This window comes from Capricornis sumatraensis, chromosome 1 (assembly GCF_032405125.1).
Source record: "Capricornis sumatraensis isolate serow.1 chromosome 1, serow.2, whole genome shotgun sequence".
In the NCBI taxonomy this organism is placed as follows: Eukaryota; Metazoa; Chordata; class Mammalia; order Artiodactyla; family Bovidae; genus Capricornis; species Capricornis sumatraensis.
Window position 1 is genome coordinate 25732474 of NC_091069.1, and position 27726 is coordinate 25760199.

Sequence of the window (27726 nt, forward strand, 5' to 3'; positions counted from 1 at the left end):
ATATAAATATCTTTTTTCTTATTAATATATATGGATAATATCATAAAGTAGAAAAGCAAGCACTTACTTCATTATTTCCTCTCGATCTCCATAACTAGCATGTTCTGCCTGTATCTTCTGTCTTAATCTATTAATTTCTTTGTCTAGAATTGAGGCAGATTTTTTTACTTCTATCCGCTCTGGACAGATTTGTCTTGCTTGTGACATTTTCTCCTAAGATAACAGACGTCTAACTTTAAAACGTCTTTGATACAACAATTCACTGTACTATTTGTACCAAAATATGCAAAGTATAATTCTGAACTTATATTTAAGAAATGTATTTTAATTACACAATATCAATGTTATTTTTCTAAGCTTTATACTGAGAATACAGTTTAGAGTCATCATAAATTTTCAAAAGAAAATTGCATTAGTGTACACAACTTTAACAATTTAGAGGAGCTCCATAACCTCCTAGTAAAACAAATTTCAAGTAGAAGTTATGAAGGTTTGGCACCCCAGATGCTGAGGTCAGACATAGCTTTCTGTGACTTTTAGGATGGATTCTAAACACCAAATGGTACTGAAAACATAAAGATCTTTGTGTTTGTAAAATATGTAAAACTCAAAGCACTTGCACACATAGTACTTCCATTCATGACACTGGTATATTAAATCTTAAACAAATAAGGCAATGGGTCTGAGTTGAAACCATTTTCCTAAGACATGTAAAAACAAAGCTGGAATCCATCTCTTTTAGGTTAAACCATGGTTGCCTTCAACTTACTTTTCTCTAAAAATAGGGCTTTCGCTTTCCACTGTCAACCAGGGTTATAAGTAAGGAGGAGCTGGACTGTAGCCCAACTCACTCCTGAGTTAACTCAGAGGCAGGGGGGTATTTTTCTGACATAAGCTGCTATGCGCTTGCCAAGTTGGGCATGTAAGGAAGTATTTCAGAGCAGGGAGTGCCATTTTCCAAATCAATTGGAGGCATGATAAGGGGCTGTGGCAGTCCTGCTTAAAGTACTCTTCGTGTTGGTCTATGAAGTCCCCACATTTTGAGAGTCCCTAAGTCTTTCCCTCTGTTGATTCACTGAAACAGCTATTACTCCAAAGAAAACAGATATCCATCAGACAGCTTGTCTCTGTTTGGAAATATGACATTAAGGAAAATGCACTTCAATAATCATGACTAAGGTTGTAAACAAAATGTTTTAAAAAATCATGGATAACCTCTAGCTCTTTTTCTTTCATATCTAGTTCTCGTTTCTTTTTATTTAAAGTATCCAAGTGTTCTTTCTGCTTGTCTTCATAATGCCGTTTTCCTCGTTTTTGGTTATCCACTTCAGAATCAGCAAGGTTTAATTCATCCTGTTTAAATAAGACCAAAATAATCTATAAGGAAAAGATTGCTTTAAAAAATTACCAGCTTAGGTATAAACTGACAAGTAATAAAGTGGACAGAATTATGCTGCTTGAAGAGGCCAGTGTTCAGAGTTCATATCCTTCTGTGAGCATTGGAAAAATGCATCACTCAACTATTCTTATTACTCAAAATATAGCTCTAACCACAATAAAGATGCCAATGCTGAAGACACATGAGAAAGATTAAAAAAAATAATTCATGAAATGTAAATGGAAACAAAGCAGTATTTCTAAATGTTAAATGTATCACTTCGTATATGTGATTCTGTGGTGTTCATGTATAATTAATAGACTGAATGTCAAGTACACATTTTGATTATTTTGCCTAATAATTTTATACATGAATGATGCCCAAAACACATTTTCTTCTATTATTGGAATTCTCCCTTGTTATGGGAATCTGTCTTCTATTAGAGTATATACAATATATCGGAGAAGGCAATGGCACCCCACTCCAGTACTTTTGCCAGGAAAATCCCATAGATGGAGGAGTCTGGTAGGCTGCAGTCCATGGAGTCGCTGAGGGTCAGACACGACTGAGCGACTTCACTTTCATTTTTCACTTTCATGCACTGGAGAAGGAAAGGGCAACCCACTCCAGTGTTCTTGCCTGGAGAATCCCAGGGACAGGGGAGTCTGGTGGGCTGCCGTCTATGGGGTCGCACACGACTGAAGTGACTTAGCAGCAGCATATAATATATAAATTTCTTTAAAGGAGGTAGAGACTGGTAAAAAGATTTTATTGGTATTTAGAGATGATATATGTACAATGCCATAAATTATGGCAGCTTTCTTAAATACTGATATATAGATTGCTTTCTTTATTATCAATTTGGATGTTTTAAAAAAACATAGATTTCCAAACTCCACCTCTGGAGATTTTATTTCAGTAGGCCGAGAATCCGTACATCTCAATTTTTAAAATGGCTCTTGATTTAAGAACCACCAAATTAAATTTTGCTGAGTTTGTCTATTTTTTGAGCCTAGTCTAGTATTCTTGCCTAGAGAATTCCATGGACAGAGGAACTTGGTGGGCTACACTCCATGGGGTCAGAAAGAGTTGGACACAACTGAGCCACTAACACTGGACATATATCCTATGATGATGATGTTTACCTTCAGGAATCATAGTTATAAAGAAAAAGAAACAAAGACAAACCAAAACAACAGCATCAAGGAAGACAGAAGATTTACAGATATCCCGAAAAGAAAAAGAACACGTGATGTATCTAAAAATTCCAAGTTATTTACACCTCATATAAAAAAGCAGATATAGGCTACTTCCTGACCTAAGAATACAATTTTCTGCAAGGTATTCACACTGGTAAAAATAACTACCACCCAAGGTAGACACTTAATGATATACAGTTTTTATAACACAGGTCTGTTAAAAATAAAAATATTATTATATGGAGGATAGAGATAAGCTGCTCCTTTACTTTGAAGAAAATGGGTAAAATTTTCGTAGTAGGGGATATTACAGTTGGAAACTGGAATGGCTTACGAAAGAGAACGGTTGACAACACTAAATTTTCTAAAGTTTGTAGAAACTTTCAAAATATGTCCATGTTTGCTTTAGGGGATCAAATCAGCTTTATGGAGCCAAAGGGGTCAGTTATATCAGGATGGATCTGTGCTGGTTAATTTTCTCCGAGCAACTTTAGAAAGGGAAAAACTTGACTTATAAAACAGAATGAAAAGAACTTAAGGTTCTTTCTCTTACTGTGGCTTTTGATTTGTCCTCAAATATTTAATAAAATTACATCCTGGGTACCAACAAATTTAAAACTTTAAAAAAGGAACCAAGAGAGTATTTCCTTTCATTTCATTTTGGTGATGGTAAAACAGAGACCTAAAGATATTAAATTCACTTAAGTGACACTCACCCTGTTTTGGGGTGAGGGCTAGGATGGGTTAGATCTATAACTAAATTTTGATGTAGCCCTATGTCTGTAGAGCTTCTAACCTTTAAGAAAGTTCAGCCTTTAAAAAAAAAAATAGGCTGAGATGCTAGAAGGGACAGAATCATTGAAAAATTTTATTCTCTTTGATGTCTAAATAACAAATTTTAGTTAGCTGACAAGATTGGATAAATTACTATAGTATGTATTATAGCCACTTGCTTCCTATAATTACATCAATTATGAGGTTTTAGAAAGCTATAAATCATTAGATCTTGGAATTTTCAAAAGCAGTCAGTCTCAATAGAAATAAACTCTCATTATCTCTATCAGAAACCAAGAAGCCCTCCTACTCTAATAATGCAGACCATGATTCTTAATGTAGATCCTGCTTCCTGTACAAAAAATTTAATATGTAACTAAAGCATTAAGCTTGCAGTATAAATTAAAACAAAAAACAAACAAAAAAAACCACTGCACATGGCCACGGCCCACACCAATGACCGTCAAGTAGCCCCCTCCTGACGGCCGCAGCGGCAGTGACCATGGCGCGCCACGCCGTGCGCCACCCCGGCCCCTCGGAGGACGGCGGAGTCTGGAGAGTGAAAAGGTTGGCTTAAAGCTCAACATTCAGAAAACTAAGGTCATGGCATCTGCTCCCATCACTTCATGGGAAGCAGATGGGGAAACAGTGGAAGCAGTGTCAGACTTTATTTTTTTGGGCTCCAAAATCACTGCAGATGGTGACTGCAGGCATGAAATTAAAAGACACTTACTCCTTGGAAGAAAAGTTATGACCAACCTAGATAGCATATTCAAAAGCAGAGACATTACTTTGCCAACAAAGGTCCATCTAGTCAAGGCTATGGTTTTTCCAGAGGTCATGTATGGATGTGAGTTGGACTGTGAAGAAAGCTGAGCACCCTTGATGCCTTTGAACTGTGTTGGAGAAGACTCTTGAGAGTCCCCTGGACTGTAAGGAGATCCAACCAGTCCATTCTAAAGGAGATCAGTCCTGGGTGTTCACTGGAAGGACTGAGTAGCTAAAGCTGAAACTCCAATACTTTGGCCACCTCATGCGAAGAGCTGACTCACTGGAAAAGGCCCTGATGCTGGGAGGGATTGAGGGCAGGAGGAGAAGGGGATGACTGAGGATGAGATGGCTGGAGGGCATCACCGACTTGATGGACATGAGTTTGAGTAAACTCTGGGAGCTGGCGATGGACAGGGAGGCCTGGCGTGCTGCGATTCATGGGGTTACAGGGTCGGACATGACTGAGCGACTGAACTGAACCGATAAATCAAAATAAACTGTTCAAAGTGAGAAAAATACTCCCTATGCTAAGATTTCAATGACTACGTATTTGAACAGCATGTTCCACCTCTCGCCACTCCTCTGACACAAAACGAACAAATGTCCTAACAGAAAACAGATTATATCTAGAAGCTGCTAATACATCATGACAGCTTCTGAGGAATTAATTCCTCTGTTAGCCAACTCTTCTTGGTCCTGTTATTGATGGCTAGTGGGATGCGACACTGTAAGGAAAACCCTCTTGACTACTAGACGACTGTGTGCAGGTTTACTGAAGGGTTCACTTACTGGCAACCAAGGCAAAGAGCTAAGATCAAGAATTCTTACTGCTTTCTGCATGTACATTCTGCTACTGAACTTATCTGTGGACTTTCAATTCTAGGAGTTGCTTGAGCCTACAGGTCCCTAAAAGAACAGAACACAGCTTAACTTATCTGGGATAATTCAGGGCTTCCCAGGTGGCGCAGTGGTAAACAATCTGCCTGCCAGTGTAGGAGACATGAGTTTGATTCCTGAGTGGGGATGATCCCCTGGAGGAGGAAATGGCAACCCACTTCAGTAATTTGCCTGGAAAATTCTATGGACAGAGGAGCCTGGCGGGCTACAGTTCATGGAATAATTCAGGTGCTAATTATTTCTTTTTCTATATTACTTTAGCATAAATTATCATTTCGATTTTAATTAATCCTTCATCATGTCAAATTTTCTTTGATCTCATCTTTGTTCTAACTTCTCTTCTCTAATCCCTGAGTTTTGAATTCGGTCTCTCCCATTCTTGACAGTTTTCATACTTATTTTATTTCTTCTTATTCTATTTTCTTTTAAAAATTAATTTTGTCATCTTTATTTATCTTGGACTTTTTGTCTTTTTAATTCTAATTTCCTGTAGTAACTACTTTCTATTTGTCTTTTTCAATAGTATCCTTAATATGTTTTCCTTCCTCACAACATTAAAATTTTTTTAATTCTTAGCTGAAATAGAAAAAAAAAAAAACAACGTCCATTACCAAGGCAGCCAGAAATCACAGCTCTATAGAAAGCAACAATATAGAGGTCACCACAAATAGGGAAAAATTGTTTCTATTCAGTTTCTCCTCTAACTCTCTTTAATAAATCACACTTTCTAAAACTGTCAGTGGAGACAATTATAGTAAAGCACATACGTGTGCAAGTTCTTTTAAACTTTTAAAATATTTAAATACATTTTGAGTCAAAGAAGTAATTTTCCTGCAAAAAAGGGTTATATCATCAACATACCTCTTCCCTTTTAAGACATACTACTGATTCTTCTGTGTCTTATAAATAAAATCTGAAGCTTTGAGAATAATTGAGCTGTTCAATTAGAAAGATAATAAGCTGCTGATAATAAACTTTATTTCCTTAATTTGGTTTCAGAAAGCATGTATCTTCAAACAAAAAAAGTCAACTGAATTCTGGCTGGAATATAATGCAGATAACGTTAGTAAATAGGAAGTGGGTAGCACTTTATTTCAAGCTGGCTTTTATATCAACTAATCTTAAGAGTTCAATGCAGATACGTTAGTAAGTAGGAAGTGGGTAGCACTTTACTTCAAACTGGCTTTTATATCAACTAATCTTAGAGTTCAAAGATTAAACTCTTTGGCAGAGATAAAATTGCCAACATCTGTTGGATCATCGAAAAAGCAAGAGAGTTCCAGAAAAACATCTACATCTATTTCTGCTTTATTGACTATGCCAAAGCCTTTGACTGTGTGGATCACCACAAACTGTGGAAAATTCTTCAAGAGACGGGAATACCAGACCACCTGACCTGCCTCCTGGGAAATCTATATGCAGGTCAAGAAGCAACAGCTAGAACTGGACATGGAATGACAGACTGGTTCCAAATTGGGAAAGGAGTATGTCAAGGCTGTATATTGTTGCCCTGCTTATTTAACTTATATGTAGAGTACATCATGAGAAATGCAGGGCTGGATGAAGCATAAGCTGGAATCAAGACTGCTGAGAGAAATATCAATAACCTTAGATATGCAGATGACACCACCCTTATGGCAGAAAGTGAAGAAATTAAAGAGCCTCTTGATGAAAGTGAAAAAGGAGAGTGAAAAGTTGGCTTAAAACCTAACATTCAGAAAACTAAAATCATGGCATCCGGTCCCATCACTTCATAGAAAATAGATGGGGAAACAATAGAAACAGACTTTATTTTGGGGGGCTCCAAAATCACTGCAGATGGTGACTGCAGTCATGAAATGAAAAGACACTTGCTCCTTGGAAGAAAAGTTATGACCAACCTAGATAGCATACTAAAAAGCAGAGACATTACTTTACCAACAAAGGTCCATCTAGTCAAAGCTATGGCTTTTCCAGTAGTCATGTATGGATGTGAGAGTTGGACTACCAAGACAAATGCCGAAGAATTGATGCTTTTGAACTGTGGTGTTGGAGAAGACTCTTGAGAGTCCCTTGGACAGCAAGGAGATCCAACCAGTCCACCCTAAAGGAAATCAGCCCTGAATATTCCATTGGAAGGACTGATGCTGAAGCTGATACTCTAATACTTTGGCCACCTGATGCAAAGAACTCATTCATTGGAAAAGATCTAGATTCTGAGAAAGACTGAAGGCAGGAGAAGGGGATGACAGAGGATAAGATGGTTGGATGGCATCACTGACTTGATGGACATGAGTTTGAGTATGCTCTGGGAGTTGGTGATAGACAGGGAAGCCTGGCGTGCGGTAGTCCATGGGGTCACAGAGTCGGATACAACTGAGCAACTGAACTGAACTGAACCCTAGAGTTATTGAGGAGAGGTAGGACAAGAGAACAGATAAGCACAGAGACAGAACAAACAGATAAATATCCCTGTCTCTGATCTAAAAGAAGAAAATATCCCACAAAATAAAAAGGTAACACAAGCTGTAACCTTTTGGGGGGGAGAGGGAGAAAAATTTGGCAATTTATTTTCTGTAACGGTGTGAGAAGAGTATTTAATTCTGATCGATCTAATGATGAAAAGTTGGTGTACACAACCCAGTTTTATACAGCTTTATTTATATTTAGTCATAAATTCTGTTAGAATATTATCTAGCAGGTGTGAAAGTGAAAGTCGCTAGGTTATGTCCGACTCTTTGCCACCCCTGGCAGCCCCACGGACTATACAATCAATGGAATTCTCCAGGCCAGATTACTGGAGTAGGTAGCCTTTCCCTTCTCCAGGGGATCTTCCCAATCCAGGGATTGAACCCAGGTCTCCCACATTGCCGGAAGATTCTTTACCAGCTGAGCCACCAGGGAAGCCCAAGAATACTGGAGTGGGTAGCCTATCCCTTCTCCAACGGATCTTCCCAACCCAGGAATCGAACTGGGGTTTCCTGCATTGCTGGCAGATTCTTTACCAGCTGAGTTACCAGGAAAGCCCTTCTAGCAGGTATACTGCAGACATAAAACTGGAAAATAAATAAATAAATAAATACACACACACACACACACACACACACACACACACACACACATATATATATCAGAATAACAATATATACCTTAAGTGGGTCTGCTTGCTCTGAGAGCTGATTAATTTTCTGTTTAATTTCATCATACTTGTTTTCTGCTTCTACTTTCAGGCTTTTAAGATGTTCCATATTTTCTTTTTGTTGTTCCATATTTTTCTCAACCATTTTCATCTTGACTTTATTTTCTTGAGCTTCATCTTCCTGGCAACATTTACAGAGCATATAGAATTAATTCAAATACTTAAGTTATCCAACAGGAAAATATATAATTCTGGAAAAGGAGAAACTATAGGCTACAAGCAAATCAGATTAAAGACAAATACAAAGAACATTACGATATTTTCATACTCTTACTGGTAAATTAGAAAGTAGAAGAATATAGGTTAAAAAAATAGAAAAGGATTACATTTAGAAGACAAACTATTTTATTGTGCTTGAGGTCATAATCAAAGGGGATAACTTTTATTCTATTACTCACTTTTTCCTTCAAAATATAGTATATATAAATATATACCTTATGCCAGACAATGTATCAGATGCTGACTGAACAAAAATAAATAAGACATATACCTTTAAGAAATTGAGTCTATCAACAATAGGAATTAAAGCAGAAAAACACTAAGGGGAAAACCAAATTAGTAATACAAATTGGAGACAAATTCTTATTGGAGTAAAGCTCCATCAGTGCAGTGACTTGATCTGTTTTGTTTACTGCTGTGTCCCTCAGCATTTAACATGATGCCTGGTACAGAGTAAATACTGATTTACTCTGAATGAATCAGGTAAATGCCAATTCATTTTAACAAGACTCTGCAATTGATTTAATTCACTAATTATCGTAACTTGGGGAGTTAAGCTGAATGTCATAAAAAGATGCCTAAGAGAACAAATATGGGGTGAATAAAAACCATTAAACTCCGAAAAAGGAAAACAGTTCAAAGAGACCAACTGCAACTGAATAAATGATATCACTAATACTGGTACTGATTAATTATGAAAAATACTATGCTAGGTAGTTTGAACAGTTACTGTTTAGATAAACAAGCTCTGACAAAGATTTATTACATGCATAAGAAGACAAAACCAATTACAATACATGGAAGTTATATGTACAAAATATTAAGGAATTTGAAGGCCATACACCAGGAAGTTTCTAACTTATTTGTAAATGGAGATAGCACTCATAAAAGTTTATTTTTAAAAATCTGAGACTAGATTCTCTTAACCTAAGTAATAGTTTTGTCTTTTACATTACATTTAAGTTGAGGAAACAATCTCACCAAGGTTGCAATATCTACAGACTGGTGTTCTTCTATATTCTCAAGTTCCCGAATTTCAGAAATACTTTTCCTTATTTTCATCTTTTGGAAAAAAAAAAAGGTATTTAGATTTTAGTAACATAAAAATGAAAAATAGAAACAAAAACCCTGGAAAGGATGTATTAATCAACAAAATTCTACTCTGGTTTATATTAGAGAAGGATTCCACAGTTAAAGACACATTAGTATTAAAAGAACCAAAGAAAATTATATATAAAGTCTGTATCAATTACCATTATTGCTAATCAACTCTCATACAAAGCAGATAGAAGTATTCCGTTTTAGCATTTAAAATGAAGACAGTATGACAGTATGACAGTGTTGTGTCCACAGAGACAGTGTTCTCTTGAAACATCCAATCTAAAGTGCTAGAATGATTATCCCAATGGTTCTTAAAGTCCAATCCCAGTATCTCCTGGGAGTCTCAGAGACTCATTCAGAGGGTCCATTAGGTAAAAAACTATTTTCATAAAAACATTAAGGCATTATTTTTTTTTAGATCACTTTTACTATCGATTTCTTCTAAGTGTATAGGAGGTTTATAACTATAATGAGCAATACTGCAACAGACTGATTATAGAAGGTGATATGACAGGTTAGGTGAATTTTATTACACCAGATATCAGAGATTTAGAAAAATATAAAAAATGTCAATCATTTTACTAAATCTTTCTGGCTTTGGAAACTAGCTATTTGCCAAAAAAAACATTATTTATGTTAATACATAATGTACTTGTTATTTTTAAATTAGTTAATACATATTCTTAAATGTTGCTTTAAATTTTAATAATAGGAATACTGATAAACCCACACAGATAAGGGCTCTTTTAAGACTGTAAAGGGGCTTGAGGCCCAAAAAATCTGAGAACTACTCATCTAACTCAGTGCATGGTAAGACCTTAAAAGTAACTAGCAAATGATTAAGCTGAGAAAATAAAATGATGTTTTCTTACCTTTAACTCTTTATAATGCAGTTGATACCTTCTGAGAAGTTCTTCATTGCATTTAATATCCTTTTCAAGGGCAGACAGATGTTGCTGAAGATTTAATATCTGGGCTTTCTTATTGTCAACTTCATCCTCCAAGTCACTTAATATAACAGAGAGGGTAAAAAAATACTTTAGATCTACTTCTGAATATTACAAATATTTAGATCTTTACAAAGAAAGCCTTACTTGTAACAGAGTTTTGCCAAACCTTATGCAGTTAAACCAGTTCTCTACTCCTAAACAAGTAATTCATAACATGGAAACATGGAGATTTCAAAAAACATCTTTTAAACTGGAATTAAATTTTACTTATTTCATTAATAAGTACTTATGATCTACCTATGAAAGGCACTGTGCACAGTGATAAGCAGAAGCAGAAAAAGAATTAAGGCATGAAGAAATTAAACAAAAAGCCCTTATGGAGAAAGTGAAGAGGAACTAAAAAGCCTCTTGATGAAAGTGAAAGAGGAGAGTGAAAAGGTTGGCTTGAAGCTCAACATTTACAAAACTAAGATCATGGCATTTGGTCCCATCACTTCATGGGAAATAGATGGGGAAACAGTGACAGATTTTAGTTTTTTGGGCTCCAAAATCACTGCAGATGGTGACTGCAGGCATGAAATTAAAAGACGCTTACTCCTTGGAAGGAAAGTTATGACCAACCTAGATAGCATATTTGAAAGCAGAGACATTACTTTGCCAACAAAGGTCCGTCTAGTCAAGGCTATCGTTTTTCCTGTGGTCATGTATGGATGTGAGACTTGGACTGTGAAGAAAGCTGAGTGCTGAAGAATTGCTGCTTTTGAGCTGTGGTGTTGGGGAAGACTCTTGAGAGTCCCTTGGACTGCAAGGAGATCCAACCAGTCCATTCTGAAGGAGATCAGCCCTGGGTGTTCTTTGTAAGGAATGATGCTAAAGCTGAAACTCCAGTACTTCGGCCACCTGATGTGAAGAGCTGACTCATTGGAAAAGACTCTGATGCTGGGAGGGATTAGGGGCAGGAGGAGAAGGGGATGACAGAGGATGAGATGGCTGGATGGCATCACGGACTCGATGGACGTGAGTTTGAGTAAACTCTGGGAGTTGGTGATGGACAGGGAGGCCCGGCGTGCTGCGATTCACTGGGTTGCAAAGAGTTGGACACGACTGAGCGACTGAACTGATATGAAGTATCCAGAGTAAACTAATCCATAAAGACAAATCCAAAAATAGAGGAGTGGTTGCCAGAGGCTGAGGGTGGGGAGGAATGAGGGAACAACTGCTCATGGGCAGTTTTCCTTCTGGTGTAACAAAAATGCTTGGGACTGAGATAATGGTTATGGCTGCACAAAAATCTCTCAATTGTACACTTGAATTATATCTCAATTTCAAACTGTTCTAGAAATAAATATAAGAAAGTACAAGTATATAAACCATTCTGGAAATATATGTAAGAAACTGTTAAACTATTACCATACTTTTGAAAGAGAGATGGGGGCAAAGGGCTTCACTTTTCAATGCATACATTTCTGAACTGTTTGAATTTTCTCACCATGTGCATATGTTACTTTTAATTATTTTTAAAATGTCAATAGGGACTGTCAGGAAATCAGATTATGAGTTACTTTTGTTTTCCAATTTCTATTTTTCTGTATTTAAAAAACACCAGTGAATTTTTTTTAAACTTCCAAATATCAGACAACTACTATACTTGTTGGTCAAAACAGATGACACAAAGTATCATAATAACATTGTATTGTCGATCAATAAAGTTCATTAATGTGAGAAACAGTTTAAAAAAATAAAAAAACAACAAAGCTCAGGGGCTTCCCTGACGGCTCAGTGGTACAGTCCACCTGCCAATGCAGGAGACACGGATTCGACACCCGATCTGGGAAGATCCACCCTGCTGTGGAGCAGCTAAGCCCATGGACCACAACTACTGAAGCGTACACGCCCTAGAGCCATGCTCTGCAACAAGAGAAGCCACTGCAGTGAGAAGCCCACACACGCTCAGCTAGAAAGGAACTCTCTCTTGCCACAACTAGAGAAAGCCTACCTGTAGCAAAGAAGACCCAGCACAGCCAAAAATAAGTAAATCAAATAGAAAGGGTGGGAATAATACAATAAAGCTACATTGCACACCAACCTTATTTCAGAATCCACATCTCTGCTTAGAAACTTAGGTCTTGTATATTCAGATGAATAATAACGTCCTGCAAAAACCTGATCACCATCAGCAGTAAAAGCTTCTCTACAATTCTTGGGTGGCTTTTGGGATTGCATCACTGCACGAGCTACAGAATTATTCTAAAAAATATAGAGGGAAAAATACATTTTTAATATATGCCAAAGCATTTCCACTGCATATAATTTCAAAATGTTATCTATCACTAGTTTAAGATTCAAGTATTTTTGTTTAAACATTCAAATGAAACAATTCCATGAAGAGAAATAGAATTTAAAAAACTGCTTTCAAGATTCAAAGAATTAAGCTAAGTCTTAAAAACATTGGAAACAATGTTCTATGACAAACTGACATTTTATTTTTAAATTCTAATACTGCTAACCATTAAAATAAAAAATCTTAAGTACCTTTTCACATAAAAATATTTACCTTAGAAATCTTATTTTTCATAGAAAAATGAAATCTTACTTTTTTCTAAATGTCTTTTATACCCTTGAAAAGATGAGTGAAGAGCAAATTCCAAGAAAAGATTAGTACACTGAATTATGAAGGGAAAACCTGGAAATCTTTAATATTTTACTTCCTAGAGAAAGTAAGGTGATTAGGCTTATTGCAGCCATGAAATTAAAACACGCTTAATCCTTGGAAGGAACGTTATGACCAACCTAGAGAGCACATTAAAAAGCAGAGACATTACTTTATCAACAAAGGTCCGTCTAGTCAAGACTATGGTTTTTCCAGGGGTCATGTATGGATGTGAGAGTTGGACTATAAAGAAAGCTGAGCGCAGAAGAATTGCTGATTTTGAACTGTGGTGTTGGAGAAGACTCCTGCGAGTCCCTTGGACTGAAAGGAGATCCAACCAGTCCATCCTAAAGCAGATCAGTCCTGGGTGTTCATCGGAAGGACTGTTGAAGCTGAAACTCCAATACTTTGGCCACCTGATGTGAAGAGCTGACTCATTTGAAAAGATCCTGATGCTGGGAAAGATTGAGGGGAGGAGGAAAAGGGGATGACAGATAGTGAGACGGTTGGATGACATCACTGACTCAATGGACATGGGTTTGGGTGGACTCTGGGAGTTGGTGATGGACAGGGAGGCCTGGCATGCTGCGGTTCATGGGGTCACCTAGAGTCGGACACGACTGAGCGACTGAACTGAACTGAGGCCTAATCAACCTTTCCTGGAACAGATCTTTACAAGGGGACTTCATTATTTTCTTTCAAGTATCTGTAAAATATCAGAGGGCCAAGCCCACAGATAATTACAATATGAACTTGCAATATACAAGTACACATTTGGATGACTGCTATCATTGCCTCTCAGATTCTATTAATGAGAAAAAGAGACTGCATTAATTACAGATTTGTTTTGAATTTCCTTGTCCCTTCTCAGCAAATTTATACCAATAGATGAAACACAACACTAGTGATATAATCTAACAAGTTCATGGAAATACATATGCTGATAAAGAGTAAACATTAATTTATTTTACAGAGCTCAAAGGTTTTTGTTAAGAAAAATAATTCATAAAATATCAAGTAAAGTACTTAAGTAGAATTTATATAACCAATTTAAGTTTAGGAAATTTAAAAATAATATAAAACACAGGAAGCATTGGGACTTACTTTGATTAGCAGCACTGTCTCTATGCTTCTCATGTCAATCAGGCTATTTGCAACAACTGCATTATCTATTTCTAACGCTGTCAGAACTGTTGGGTACTCTGGATGATATGCAGCTCTAGGAGACAAAAATACATAAGGATTAATTTAGCCAACTTTATTATTATATATATGAAAAGTGAAAGTGAAGTCACTCAATTGTGTCCGACTCTTTGAGACCCCATGGACTATAGCCTACCAGGCTTCTCTGTCCATGGGATTCTCCAGGCAAGAATACTGGAGTGGGTTACCATTTCCTTCTCCAGGGGGATCTTCCCGATCCAGGGATCGAAGCCAGGTCACTTGCATTGGAGGCAAACACTTTAACCTCTGAGCCACCAGGGAAGCTCTATTATATATATTAGATATATATTTTAAATAGGTTGAAGAAATGATGGATAATAATAAGACATGGAAGACATTTGAAAACATCTATAATAGGCTTAGTTTTATCTTATTAGCAAACATTCATATAATCCTAGGCACTGTTCTAAGTATATTCTTAGTACAGCTGATCCTTGAACACCACAGGTTTGAACTGCACATGTCCACTTATACATGGATTCTTTTTCAATGAATACAGTAGGTCTTGCAGTATCCATGCTTGTCTGAATCAGCAACTGTGGCTACAGAGGGCCAACTATGGGTCATGAGAATCTGCAGATTCTGGTACCAACAGAGGGCCCTGGAATCAATCCCCCGTGGATACCAAAGGACGAATGACCGTGCTGGCTTATTTAATTCTCAGAACAACCATGTGAGATAAATAACATTATTCTACTTTTTTTTCAAGTGAGGACGCTTCAGAGAGTTTAGCAAGTTCCCTGATGTCATAAAGCTACCTTAGAGGTCAGGCTAGGATTTAAACCAGGCAGCTCAGTTCTAGAACCCAGATTCTTAACCATTATATTCTGTCACCCACTGTAACTAATTATTACAATTTCCTTAAGTCCTATACTGCTACCACATAAACATAAAAGTCAATTAATTAAAAGACATGGGGGAAAAAAAAATAAAAGACATGGGGAAATGGCAATGGCATTCATAACGCTTATTTCTAGAATTCTAAAACAAAATACCTGTGTGTGTGTGTTTATGTTTTCCACTTAGTTATTAATTCACCATGTACTTTCTGAGCACCTACTATGTGCAAATGCTGTTCAGAGGATGAGGAGATAGGGACAAAACAGACTATATCCTCCCCATGAAGCTTACAGTCTATTGAAGGGAGAGAGAAAAGCAAGAAAAAGTATTTTTTTACACAGAAAAGGTTAGGAAAAGCCTTACTAGGATAACAATGAGCAGACACCTGAGGGCATGGGAGTTGCATTGGCACCCTGAAGAAGAGCATTTCATGCCAAGGGAGCAGCATGTGCAAAGACCCTGAAAATGCTTGTTGGAGAAGCCAGGGGGTTGGCATGCAGTGGACAAGCAGTGTGGCAAGTGTGTCTGGACACGAGGACGGGACAGAAGGCAAGAGGACAGATCATGTAAGCCAGAGAGTTCACAGTGAGGCCTAAAGAGGATGAGAACACACTTCGGCACACACTGCTGATAGGTCAAGTCAGTGAGTAGGAAGGGAGGACTCCAGAACTGAGCCAAGCAAGGCTCATTGGTGCCTAGACAAGAGCTGTTCTGGGATGTGATGAAGTTCTACAAGCTTGACTGGTAAGGTTCAAGAAAGAAGAGGAAGACAGAAATGAGTGACAGAGACGACTCTTCTCAGGAGTCTTTTCTGAAAAATGAAGCAGAGAAACAGGACAGTAATCTTAGGACAGAGCTCAAGCGGAAGTGAAAACAAAGATAGGATAGAACAGAGGGTGGGTGCTGTAGAAATGTCAAACAATGTCAGCGAAACAACCCAGGAAAGGAGGGGAGAGAGGGTGGAGAGCAGGAGTCTAAGAGGGAGGGGATGCGGAAGGGGACTGCGGTAAAACACAGACACTGAGAGCACGGGTTCTATGCTGGGGAGGAGCAAGTACTTTCAAGTAGGCATGTGCCACCGCTGGATGGGCCTGTTCCTACCAGCTCTAAAGCTCTCAGTCAAAACCACCTCTTCCTTTTGCTCTACTGCCCTGGGACGTACTTCATATTTAATTTATATCACAATCAGTTGCCTGCTGACATGTGGTAAAATCAGTATAGGAGAACTAAAAGTAAGAAGGAATAGTAGCAATAACGGGTCAATCATGAGACAAGGAAAGGACAAGTATGAAACAGGCTCACACAACAACAAAATGGAGAAGCCTAAAGAGGATGTGGACAAAGGAAAAACTGCACATCAAATTCCAGGCAAGCATGACGAGCCTCAGTGGTAGGAGCAATTACAGGACAAAATGCTTTGATGATCCTAATTAAGCTTAGACGAAATCTTAATAAAGCATGATTTCTAAAGCCAAGTAAAAGGAAAAACACCACAATCAAATTAAATATGGAAAAAACATGCTTAAAAACAGGGCATCTTTCATGTCTCCAAATAGAAGTCTTAATTGAAAGAAGCAAAAATTGGATTCATAAGAAAAAAATGGAGTGGGAGAGAAAAAAAATTTTAAAACTGTAATCTAGTAATAGGAAAATATATATACAGAGGAATATATATAGGTAGGAAGAGACACCTTACATATACATCATACATACATAGATGTGTGTGTGTGTAAAAGAGTAAATGGTTAGTTAGCTAGCAGCTAACAAAGAGGCCAGTTTGGGTATGGTGCCCTTGAGGTTTGTTAGGGTCAAAGAAAACAATCAAACAAAGATCAAAGAAAACCACCACAGCTCTTTATGGACTCCGTAAACCACCTCTAGTTGAACTGTGAGCAATAAGTGCCACAGCTCTGCCGTATACCCTCCTTTTTAACGTGGACAGGTATGCACCATTTTATTCTTCAGTACAATTTCTAAGCCATACAAGGTCTATTTCCTGGTATGTCTCCCACAACAGATCTCGTGTGAGGACCTTAAAGGCAGGGAGTACTCATTTATTGATCTATGTATCTCCAATGCCTAGATTCAAATTAAAGATGTGGCTGATGGAAGTTTTACAGATCAGTAGTTGTAGACATGGTTAACATTAAAAATGTTCTAATTCTTTCTGAGCTTGTGCATGACTATGCAAAACCAGAACAGTTTTTAAATAATTACTGATGCCTTACCTGTGTCTTACATCATACATCTCATTCCTAAACTCAGAAACTATTATCTGTGGCCGTGAGGTCCCTGGTGGATAAAACTTTTTCATCAGTGCCTGAAGCACTCTTTCATCGGCATGGTTATGGCAACAATAGGCTTGAAGAAGTCCTTTTAAGCAAGATTCAATAGCCAAAGCAAGCTCAGGGTCCCGAAGATGAATGCAAGCTCCTAAAAATGAAAGAAAGCTATTAAAATGCCCATTAAATACTTGAAACATTAATGTAATTATCTCTGTATGAAGCAATAGTCAGTCATGTCTGACTCTTTGTGACCCCATGGACTGTAGCTTGCCAGGCTTCAGTGGGTTGCCAATTCCTTCTCTAGGGGATCTTCCCAACTCAGGGATTGAACCCGGGTCTCCCACATTGTAGGTGGACTCTTTACCAACTGAGCCACCAGGAAAACTATTATCTTTGTATAACAGTTCATAAATGACTTTAAAATATTTCATACTAAGCAATTTAAATAATATATTACAGATCTTATTTTAACCAAATGGGAAATACCCTCATCCCACTGGATACACTGGGGAAAAAACACCGAATCCTATGAAAAGCTGTCTTTCTCTAATGTAAATCAACAGTGTTTTTCCTTTGTGTATACTAATTCAGCCTCTGAATGGTTTTGAAAATCAAGCCAAAAGGGTTATAGACTCTACTATTTAATGCAAAACTGATTAATATTGAAATTTTAGAGAGGAAAAAAAAATACCTCACCTATTGAAATGGATCCTGGTATAGAGGTACACACATATTTGAACGAAGGGACACTACTACAATACTTAATGCAGTATATAATATTGTACTAAAAATATATCTATAGCATCATTTTCAGCTAATGACGTACAGAATTAAAAATAACTCTTCAAAACTTAATGTATTTTTTAATAAAGATTTTTTTGATGTGGACTATTTTTAAAGTCTTTATTGAGTTTATTATAACATTACTTCTATTCTATGTTTTGGTTTTTTGGTCATGATTTGTGTGTCATCTTAGTTCCCCACCCAGGGATTGAACCCACAGCCCTGCACTGGAAGGTAAAGTCTTAACCACTGGACCAACAGGCAAGTCCCTCAATTGATTTTTTTTCTCATGTACATATGAGGATAGTTAACTATAACTCCAGATTTATATTTGAAAGAGAACTCAAAAATAATGTTGTCCAACCCAAATAGAAACTTCCCACTAATCAATTACATGCAAATTAGTTTATTGATTTATTCATTCAGGAAAAAAATCAGAACCAGATTATTTAACTCTATAGCTACTTTTCCTTTTCCTAAGTTCTCTTGATTCTTTTGTGCTTAAAAGATATAAGAGGAAAGTTACAAAGCTTATAGTGATTTTATCATTGTTTCTTAGAATGCGTACAAAGTCTACACATAACTACATGGTTCTTTGATGACAGAGTTTCAAAAAAATTATATTCAACAGACTCCTTCCTGAAAATAAAAATACACTTCTAATTTTTATGATATCCTGACTAACTGGTGACAAATACCTAATGGGCCTACAGGTTTATAGTTAAAGTGCCCCCGTCTGTAGGCATCATCTATGGCTTCAAGAAGAGCTGGAACATGAGGGCCAAATCTTTTGAGTCGATCAGTTTTACTATCTTTCAATTCTTTCAGTTGCCTCTGGTTAAAGTTCAGTGCAGTCTTCACATCTAACTCTTCTCTCCTAAAAAATACAAGTGGAAAAACAGAATGAAAAGGTTATACAGAAACATCCAGACTTTTCCCCTAACACCTGCATACCAATAAATGACATAGCTGCATACCAATAAATGACACAGCTATCCTAAGAACTAAAGGCAGATTCTTTATTTGAAAACAATTGTGTTACCAAGAAAAAACAGTCAGAAGACCACTAAAAATAATGCAACAGTGACAAAAACAAGAAAACCCAGAAACTGTCCAATTCTACAAGTTTAGAAGTTTTATTAGGAAAGTGATTTTGAAAGATACTTTATTATGAGAAAGAACAAACTAAAAACCAAGTATTTTATTTTCATAAAGAGGAAAACTACATGATTTTCAAATAACTGAAAAAAACTTACTTAATCCTGGTATGTTCTTCTTTGTCTTTTTCTATGGCTTGCTGAAATTGTTCGATCTCTTGATTGACTGAACTTTCTTGATCTTGTAAGGCCTTTACTCTCTCTTTTAACCAAGATATTTTTTTTTGCCTTTCCATCCGTTCAGGTTCCAAAGACTGATCAGCACTAAGAGTAAATAATCCAAAGTGGAAATGTTAAGTTAAAAACCTAACATTGTGAAAAAACATAAAGCAATGTCATAATATTTTCCCACAGTAGTAGAGAAAACTTAATGGTTGCCGGGGGGGAAGAAACAGGGAGTTTGGGAAGGACATGTACACATTTTTATATTTAAAATGGATAACCAACAAGGACCTACTGTACAGTACATGGGAACTCTGCTCAATGTTATATGGTAGCCTGGATGAGCCAGGAGTTAAGGGGAGAAAGCCATACATGTATACGTATGGCTGAGTCCCCTTACTATTCACCTGAAACTATCACAACACTTAATCCACCATGTGTGTATGTGTGTGTGCATGTTAAGTTGCTCAGTTGTGTCTGACTCTTTGTGACCCCATGGACTGTAGCCTGCCAGGCTCCCCTGTCCATAGAGTTCTCCAGGCAAGAATACTGGAGTAGGTAGCCAAATCCCTCTCCAGGGGATCTTCCTGAACAGGGGATCAAACCCTGGTCTCCTGCACTGCAGGCAGATTCTTTACTGTCTGAGCCACCAGGAAAGCCCTAATTGACTATACCTCAATACTAAATTAAAAAATTTAAAAAAAAGAAAAAAAAATACTTCCTCCATTTCACTTGGATTACTTTATTACAAAATGAGGTAAAAATGAAAATTGCAAAGTAACTATCTTACCTTTTTCTCAGTTCTTCAATTCTTCTGCAAAGCTGCTCATCATCTTTCTTTAACGCTTTATACTCATTTAGGGAACGATTATACAAAACCTAACAAAAAATCAGACACACTTTAGTAAAATGAAAAAACAAATACCTGATTCAAGTCTACTTTTGCCAAATGGTCAAATCAAAGGTTGAATATATGCAGAAATACATACTTAAAATGAAGTACATATATGGCCACATGAAATCGTAACATTTTTTAAAGTATGAAATCAACATAACTACAAAACCTCTACTTTTAAAAATAAACAAACAGTACTGATATTTGATATGATGAAGTTTCTAATGGGCTTCCCTGGTGGCTCAGACAGTAAAGAGTCCACCTGGAATGCAGGAGACTCAGATTCAATCTCTGGGTCGGGAAGATCCCCTGGAAAAGGGAATGGCTACCTACTCCAGTATTCTTGCCTGGAGAGTTCCATGGACGGAGGAGCAGTATTTATACTTGATATGAAAGGTTTTCTCTCACCTCAGCTTCATTATACGCCCTTTTCTTAGAAGTAAGATCTGCCCTCAGTGCCATGCATTCTGGCGCTCGTGCATGTGTCTCTTGACTAATCCTTTCTAGTTTATCTTGAATGTCTTTGTATTTTTTTTCTGCTTCATTAAGTCTGACCTTTAAGAAAATTAACATTGTTGGAATACATTTTATTTTTCTTCAATAAACTGAAAAGTTAAAAAAACAATTATATATGGTTCACATTTCAAATAAACTTAATCTTGCTTTAACTAAACGCTAGACAGTAATAGATAAATATAACTAAATAAAATGCTAAAAAATATATTTTTATTGAAGTATAGTTGATTTACAATATTGCATTAGTTTTAGGTGTTGCATTAGTTTTAGGTGTACAGTAAAGTGATTTAATTATACATATACATATTCATTCTCAAGTTTTTTTTCCATTATAGGTTATTACAAGATATTGAATATAGGTTCCTTATGCTATACAGTGGGCTTCCCAGGTGGCCCAGCGATAAAGAATTTTCCTGCCAAGGCAGGAGGGATAACAAACACAGGTTTGATCCCTGTGTCGGGAAGATCCTCTGAAGTAGGAAATGGCAATGGAAACGCTCCAGTATTCTTGCGTCGGACATAACTGAGCGAGTAAGCACACACATACATGCTATATAGTTAAGTCCTTCTTGCTTATCTATTGTATATAGTATGTTAATGTTAATCTCACACTCATAATCTACTCTTCCCCCTCCCTTGCCCCTCTGATAATCATAAATTTGTTTCCTTTGTCTCCTACATCTATGAGGTGTTTCTGGTTTGTAAATAAGTTCATTTGTATTGTTTCTTTTTTTCTTAGACTCCACATATAAGTGATATCATATAACATTTTTCTGTCTTAGTTCACTTACAGTATGATAATCTCTAGGTCCATCCACGTTGCTGCAGATGGCAGTATCTCATTCTTTTTTATGCCCGAGTAATATTCCACTGTATATACATACCACTTCTTTATCCATTCACCTGTTGATGAACACTTAGGTTGCTTGCATATTTTGACTATTATAAATAGTGCTATGAACACTGGGGTGCATCTGTCTTTTCTGGATATATGCCTAGGAGAGGGATTCCTAGATCATATGGCAACTCTATCTTTAGTTTTTTAAGGAACTTCAGTGTCTTTCATAGTGGCTGAAAGAACCTATATTCCTGTCAACAATGTTAACAGGAAGGTTCCCTTTTCTCCACACCTTCTTCCACCACTTATTATTTGTAGATTTTTTGATGATGGCCAATCTGACCAGCATGATGTGATACATCATTATAGTTTTGATTTGCATTTCTCTAATATTCTAAAATATATTTTAATTTTAAATTCACATTTAGTAAATGTAAAGGGAGACAGATACAATTTAGCAGAGAAACAACCATGCAGGTGGATTATACAGTTTGGATGCAATAATGCTTAAGTACGGTATATATATTTATAAAAGTGAAAGCACACAGGAAGAACTTACAGGTCTTTCAGAAAAAGTCAGGAATGCTTTCAAAGCAGCAGTTAAGCTGAAACTTTTAAAAGAGTAATAAAAATGTTTCAGATCAGAGAGTAGCAAATTTTTTCTAGAAAGAGCCAGACAGTATATCCTTCAGGCTTTGTGGGCTGTAAAGTATCTTTCATAGCTATTCAACTAAGCATGCTAAGTTTGAAGTGTCTAGAACATGCAGGTAAAAAGACAGGAAGACAGATATTTGAATCAAGTGCTCAGGATAAAAGTCTGAACAGGAGATATAGATTAGGGATTACAACTATGTAAGACATTTAGGAAACATTATAGAATAATAGTGTATTTTATTATGAAGACATCAGCAGTATAATCTGCACATTTTTAGTAATAATTGAAGTTGGTTCAGGTGTTACACAAACTAAACAAAATTCATTTATTTTCAGTTTTAAATTAGGTGAGTACAAATTTAAACTCTGCTTTAGATACTATTTTTTCAGAAGGCCTTCTCTTTAATAGTTATGCTATAATCTATAAACAAGTATATACTATACAAAAGGTTTTTATGTAAGACATGGTGGGAAGAATATAAATATAAATTAAGACAATCCATACTCTCCTGAAATTTAATTGGAGAAGGAAATGGCAACCCATTCCAGTACTCCTGCCTAGAAAATCCCATGGACGGAGGAGCCTGGTGTCCATGGGGTCGCAAAGAGTCAGACACGACTGAGTGACTTCACTTCACTTCACTTCACACAGTATAATACTTAAATACTCAAGCAGAGCAAATACCTACAGAACTAAGTATCATCCAGCCTCAAGATTCTCTTTTCTTCATTTGAAAAAACACTGAGCATTTATTACTAAAACTGATTTCACTTTTAGATTGGGAAAATATCTAAAGAGGAAACCAACAAGGTCTTCCCCAAGGACAAGCTATGAAACGAAGCTGAGAAAAATCAAGTGAAAATTTCAAAATATTCTCTCAGAAATGGAAAAAAGTAAAGTGAGAGAGGCAGGTGGGGTTGAATTTCCATTCACTAACTGAAGAGGGAATAAGAAATTCAGCCCAGAGATCACAAAGTAAATGTACTGCGTTCACCATTTCTGATACTTTTACACACTCCTCTATTACCTTTCATGGATTAATGCTATAGCTCTTAAAAGGAAAAACACTTATCTGCTTCTCTTAGGGGTAGACAGGAAAAAGCAAGCTGGGAAAGATTACACCCTGTAGTACAACCAAGCCTGGCAGTCAGAAGCTCATAAGCTAAGTAGAACAACATAGTAGTATGTAAGTCAGTCACCCTGAGTACATGGGGGCTCCTATAAAAAAAGGTTAGATCTATCTCTGGGAAGACAGCAGAGAATTCCACAATGGTGGTTATAAAACCTTGTGAACATTAAAAAAAAAAACCCACTGAACTGTAAATTTTAAATGGGTGGACTGTACAGTATATGAACTATATCTCAGTAAAGCTGTTAAAAGAGAATGGAAAGGGACTTCCCTGGTGGCCAGTGGGAAAGAATACGCTTTGTAATTCATGGGACATAGTTCGATCCCTGGTCAGGGAACTAAGATCCCACATGTCATTAACAGCTAAGCCTGTGTGCCACAACTACTGAGCCTGGGTGCCACAACTAGAGAGTCCATGTGCTGCATGGAAAAGATCCCACACAATGCAATGAAGATCCTGGGTGCCACAATTAAGACCCAAGGCAGCCAAATACATAAATAACAAATAGAAAATAACTCCAGAATTGTGTAAACATAACTTTTAAAGAGAGAGAGAGAGAATGGAAAGGTAAATATATAAATGGGTCTGCTCATGGTACAAAGGTCCATGTGGACCCTCAACAGAAAATCACTCCTGTATTTACCACTCAACCAACTTCTACCTCGGTATAAAAAAGTGTAATCACCTGCTGCTCCTCCGTTTTCCTCTCAAGTCTAGCAGCACGATCTTCTCCAATTTTGATGTTATCTCGGATAGCATTCAATTGCTTTTCAATTTCATTGACCTAAAAAGAAATTATACAGCAAATCACATATAAGACCAACTATAACCAAGTATATTTTGCATATTACAAATATGTGTGAATAAGTAATTAAGTAAAATTACCACTGCCCAAGCCATCTCATGTTTCAGGTATTCCAGGTTGGTCTTCATTGTACTTAAGCCAGCGATATTTTGAAAACGTTCTTCTTTCTCCAAACACTGGCGCTTTAGTTCACTAAGTCGCTTTAAAAAAAAAAAAAAAACGTATTTCTTACTAACACTAAAAAGACGGACTTTCTGCCAATATATTTCTTTTGAACGCATTGCCTAAACAAGTACTGAAAAAGATCTGCAAGGTAATTATTTAATTAGAGCAGAAATAAAAATATTTTTGTTTCTTTGGTATACTTTTACTATGTGCAATAGTTTTGTTAATTTCTGCACTCTAAAAACGGCTAGTCTTCAAATGAGGAAGAAGAAAGGAATAAAAGTTTCAAGGCCACACAAAAACTCAGTTTTCTCATTTTCTCTCAGTTCCCTATCTGAGAGACAGACTGGGTGAAGTACACCACTAGATCCATTTCAATGATACTGGAAAGGTCAAAAGGAATTTATTTCTAAAAATCAAATGTTATATTTTTTCTCATCAAAGTTTTCTCTTAATAATCAATAAAATTATCAAGCAAAAACTAACTACAGTGATATACGAACAGCTTCTAAAGCTGCACACCTGACTGGAGAGCCTCTCCTCTCCATTCAGAGTTTCTGTGTTCAAATAGGGACTTCACTGTGGATCTTAGTGTGTTTCTCTATCCAAGTCACTTTCCCATTCTTCAGGATTATTTCAATCTATTATCACTCTCCTCAAACCTCATATACCTACCACTCTAATCCCTCACTCCTCCCTGATGCCTATTTTCATAAAATCCAGAAGCTGTAAAAAGCAAGCTCTTACAGCTTTCAACAAACTGATATATAAACTGAAAAGCAGTCTTTTCCTCCAGCTAAAAAGGAAGAGGTAGCTTCATTATACTTAAGACCAGTCCCCACTTATTTGGATCCTGCCCAGCCCCTCTTCTGCCTTCTCAGTTCAGTTCAGTTGCTTAGTGGTGTCCAACTCTTTGTGACCCCATGGACAGCAGCACGCCAGGCCTCCCTGTCTATCACCAACTCCTGGCGTTTACTCAAACTCATGTCCATTGTGTCGGTAATGCCATCCAACCATGTCATCCTCTGTTGTTCCCTTCTCCTGCCTTCAATCTTTCCCAGCATCAGGGTCTTTTCCAATGAGTCGGTTCTTCACATCAGGCAGCCAAAGGACTGGAGTTTCAGCTTCAGCATCAGTCCTTCCAGTGAATATTCAGGACTTATTTCCTTTAGGATTGACTGGTTGGATCTTCTTACAGTCCAAGGGACTCTCAAGAGTCTTCTCCAACACCACAGTTCAAAAGCACCAATTCTTCAGCACTCAGCTTTCTTTATAGTGCAACTTTCACATCCATACATGACTACTGAAAAAACCATAGCTATGACTAGAGGGACCTTTGTTGGTAAAGTAATGTCTTTGCTTTTTAATATGCTGTCTAGGTTGGTCATAGCTTTTCTTCCAAGGAGCAAGCGTCTTTTCATTTCATGGCTGCAGTCACCATCTGCAGTGATTTTGGAGTTCAAAAAATAAAGTCTCTCATTGCTTTCATTGTCTTCCTCATCTGCCTTCTGAGGAGGTCTATATTAGTTGATTCTTCATCCCATCTTTTCATCTCTTTTCCATTTATTCCTTTTCATTGACTCCTTTCCAGGATCACATTTAAATCTTTACTTATCTTTTCCATTCACAAACAAACTCAACAATATCTACCCCAGGGCACCACCTTTTTCTCTAAAAGTGGTCTCCCCTTTACATCTAAGTTTCATGAAAATTATCTCCAGCTCCTCCATTCTTCCTGGTTTTCAGCCCCACAAATCTGACTTTTGTTTTCACCACTACCCTCCATGCTCCATGAAACAGTGGCCCAAACCATTTCAAAGCTCTTTTCCATATTACCATGGCCACTGTTCTAACTTACCTATCGTCATCATCTGTTTGGACAATACTACTTTCTTTATTGATCTATGTATATTCTTTCCTTAGAGTAGTTCACTCTCTTCTGTAGCAGAGTGATCTACTGAAAATATACATTCAATCAAGCCATCCACTTTCATGTGTTGTACTGCCCTTAAGTTTCAAAGCTCCTCCACAACCTGGCCTTCTAACTCTCATTCTTGTGTTCTTCACTCTAGACAACGTAGAATTTCTTCAGCTTTTTAAAAACACCAAAGGCTCTCTTGCCCAAAACTCCATCTATGCTTATTTCTTGGAACACACTTCCTCACTCTCACCATCCTTTGTCTGTTATTATTCACCCTTCATTTCTTACCTGAGACATTACTTACTTAATAACTACACCCCTCCCACTGCCCCTGACTTGCCCCCTGTTGCTAGTAACCTATTAAAATTAATCTTTAACTCCTCTAGGAGCACTCACCATACTCAATTATTTACCATGTACTTTCTGCTGCATAGTTAGGTACATGACCCCAAGAATTTTGTTACGTATTTACTACTATATGGCCACGGCCAAAGCACAACGCTAGAAGGCATGCGACAGGAACTCAGTATTTGATGGCTGAATGACTTCCAGTTTCTAATCTTCACGTTCTATTTCTTTTCTCCGACTTATTTTTATTTGTATCTCCCACTGAATTCTTTCCTGATTGCTTTTTTAAAAAATTTTTATTGAAGTATAGTTGATTTACAATGTTGCATTAGGTCACATTCTACTTCTTAAAGGCTAATCCAGGGTTTATTTTGAGAATCTAGTACATTTAATCAATCAGAAAAAAACTTCTTACAAAGTGCATATTATACATAAGAAACTCAGCTACATGATACAGGGACATACTTCTTAAACTTCATAAACAAATTATTTTCAATTGCTGAAAACAAAGTATACAGTGAAGAGGGTATTTAAACATCAAGCTATTTAAAGCAAACAAATTTCTTCAAAGTCCTGATCTATTGTTTCTAAAATAATATATGTTAATATATATTATGCATATTTGTCTGAATATACATTTCCTTTCCCCAGTAATAACACTGATATTCAAAGAACACGTGCTATATCAATTTTATGGCTTACAGCACCTCCTTGCACACAGTATCACATACCTCAGGTACAAAGCAATAATGTAGGAATAAAAATAAATATACTCATCCTGACTTTTTCAGTTTTCACTTGGTGAACCATATAACTATAAACCCAATTTTAAATATGTATTTCTCAAAAATCTGAAGTAAAAAGGTCAGTGTAACATCTAATAAA

General features: G+C 36.9%; 1 protein-coding gene across 1 annotated transcript in view; it reads right to left on the bottom strand.

The window, feature by feature from the left end:
• The window catches only part of SMC6 (structural maintenance of chromosomes 6), a 70755-nt gene that overhangs the window by 12863 nt on the left and 30166 nt on the right, over positions 1-27726 (bottom strand). The window contains exons 9-22 of the mRNA XM_068963663.1: positions 24488-24607; positions 24288-24386; positions 20872-21018; positions 20359-20447; positions 19506-19670; positions 18948-19126; positions 17410-17614; positions 14222-14336; positions 12554-12714; positions 10390-10525; positions 9398-9478; positions 8148-8318; positions 1216-1353; positions 68-213 (exon numbers count right to left, since the gene is read on the bottom strand). Coding sequence (XP_068819764.1) covers positions 68-213; positions 1216-1353; positions 8148-8318; positions 9398-9478; positions 10390-10525; positions 12554-12714; positions 14222-14336; positions 17410-17614; positions 18948-19126; positions 19506-19670; positions 20359-20447; positions 20872-21018; positions 24288-24386; positions 24488-24607 — 1952 coding nt within the window. The remainder of the gene's footprint in view (positions 1-67; positions 214-1215; positions 1354-8147; positions 8319-9397; positions 9479-10389; positions 10526-12553; positions 12715-14221; positions 14337-17409; positions 17615-18947; positions 19127-19505; positions 19671-20358; positions 20448-20871; positions 21019-24287; positions 24387-24487; positions 24608-27726) is intronic.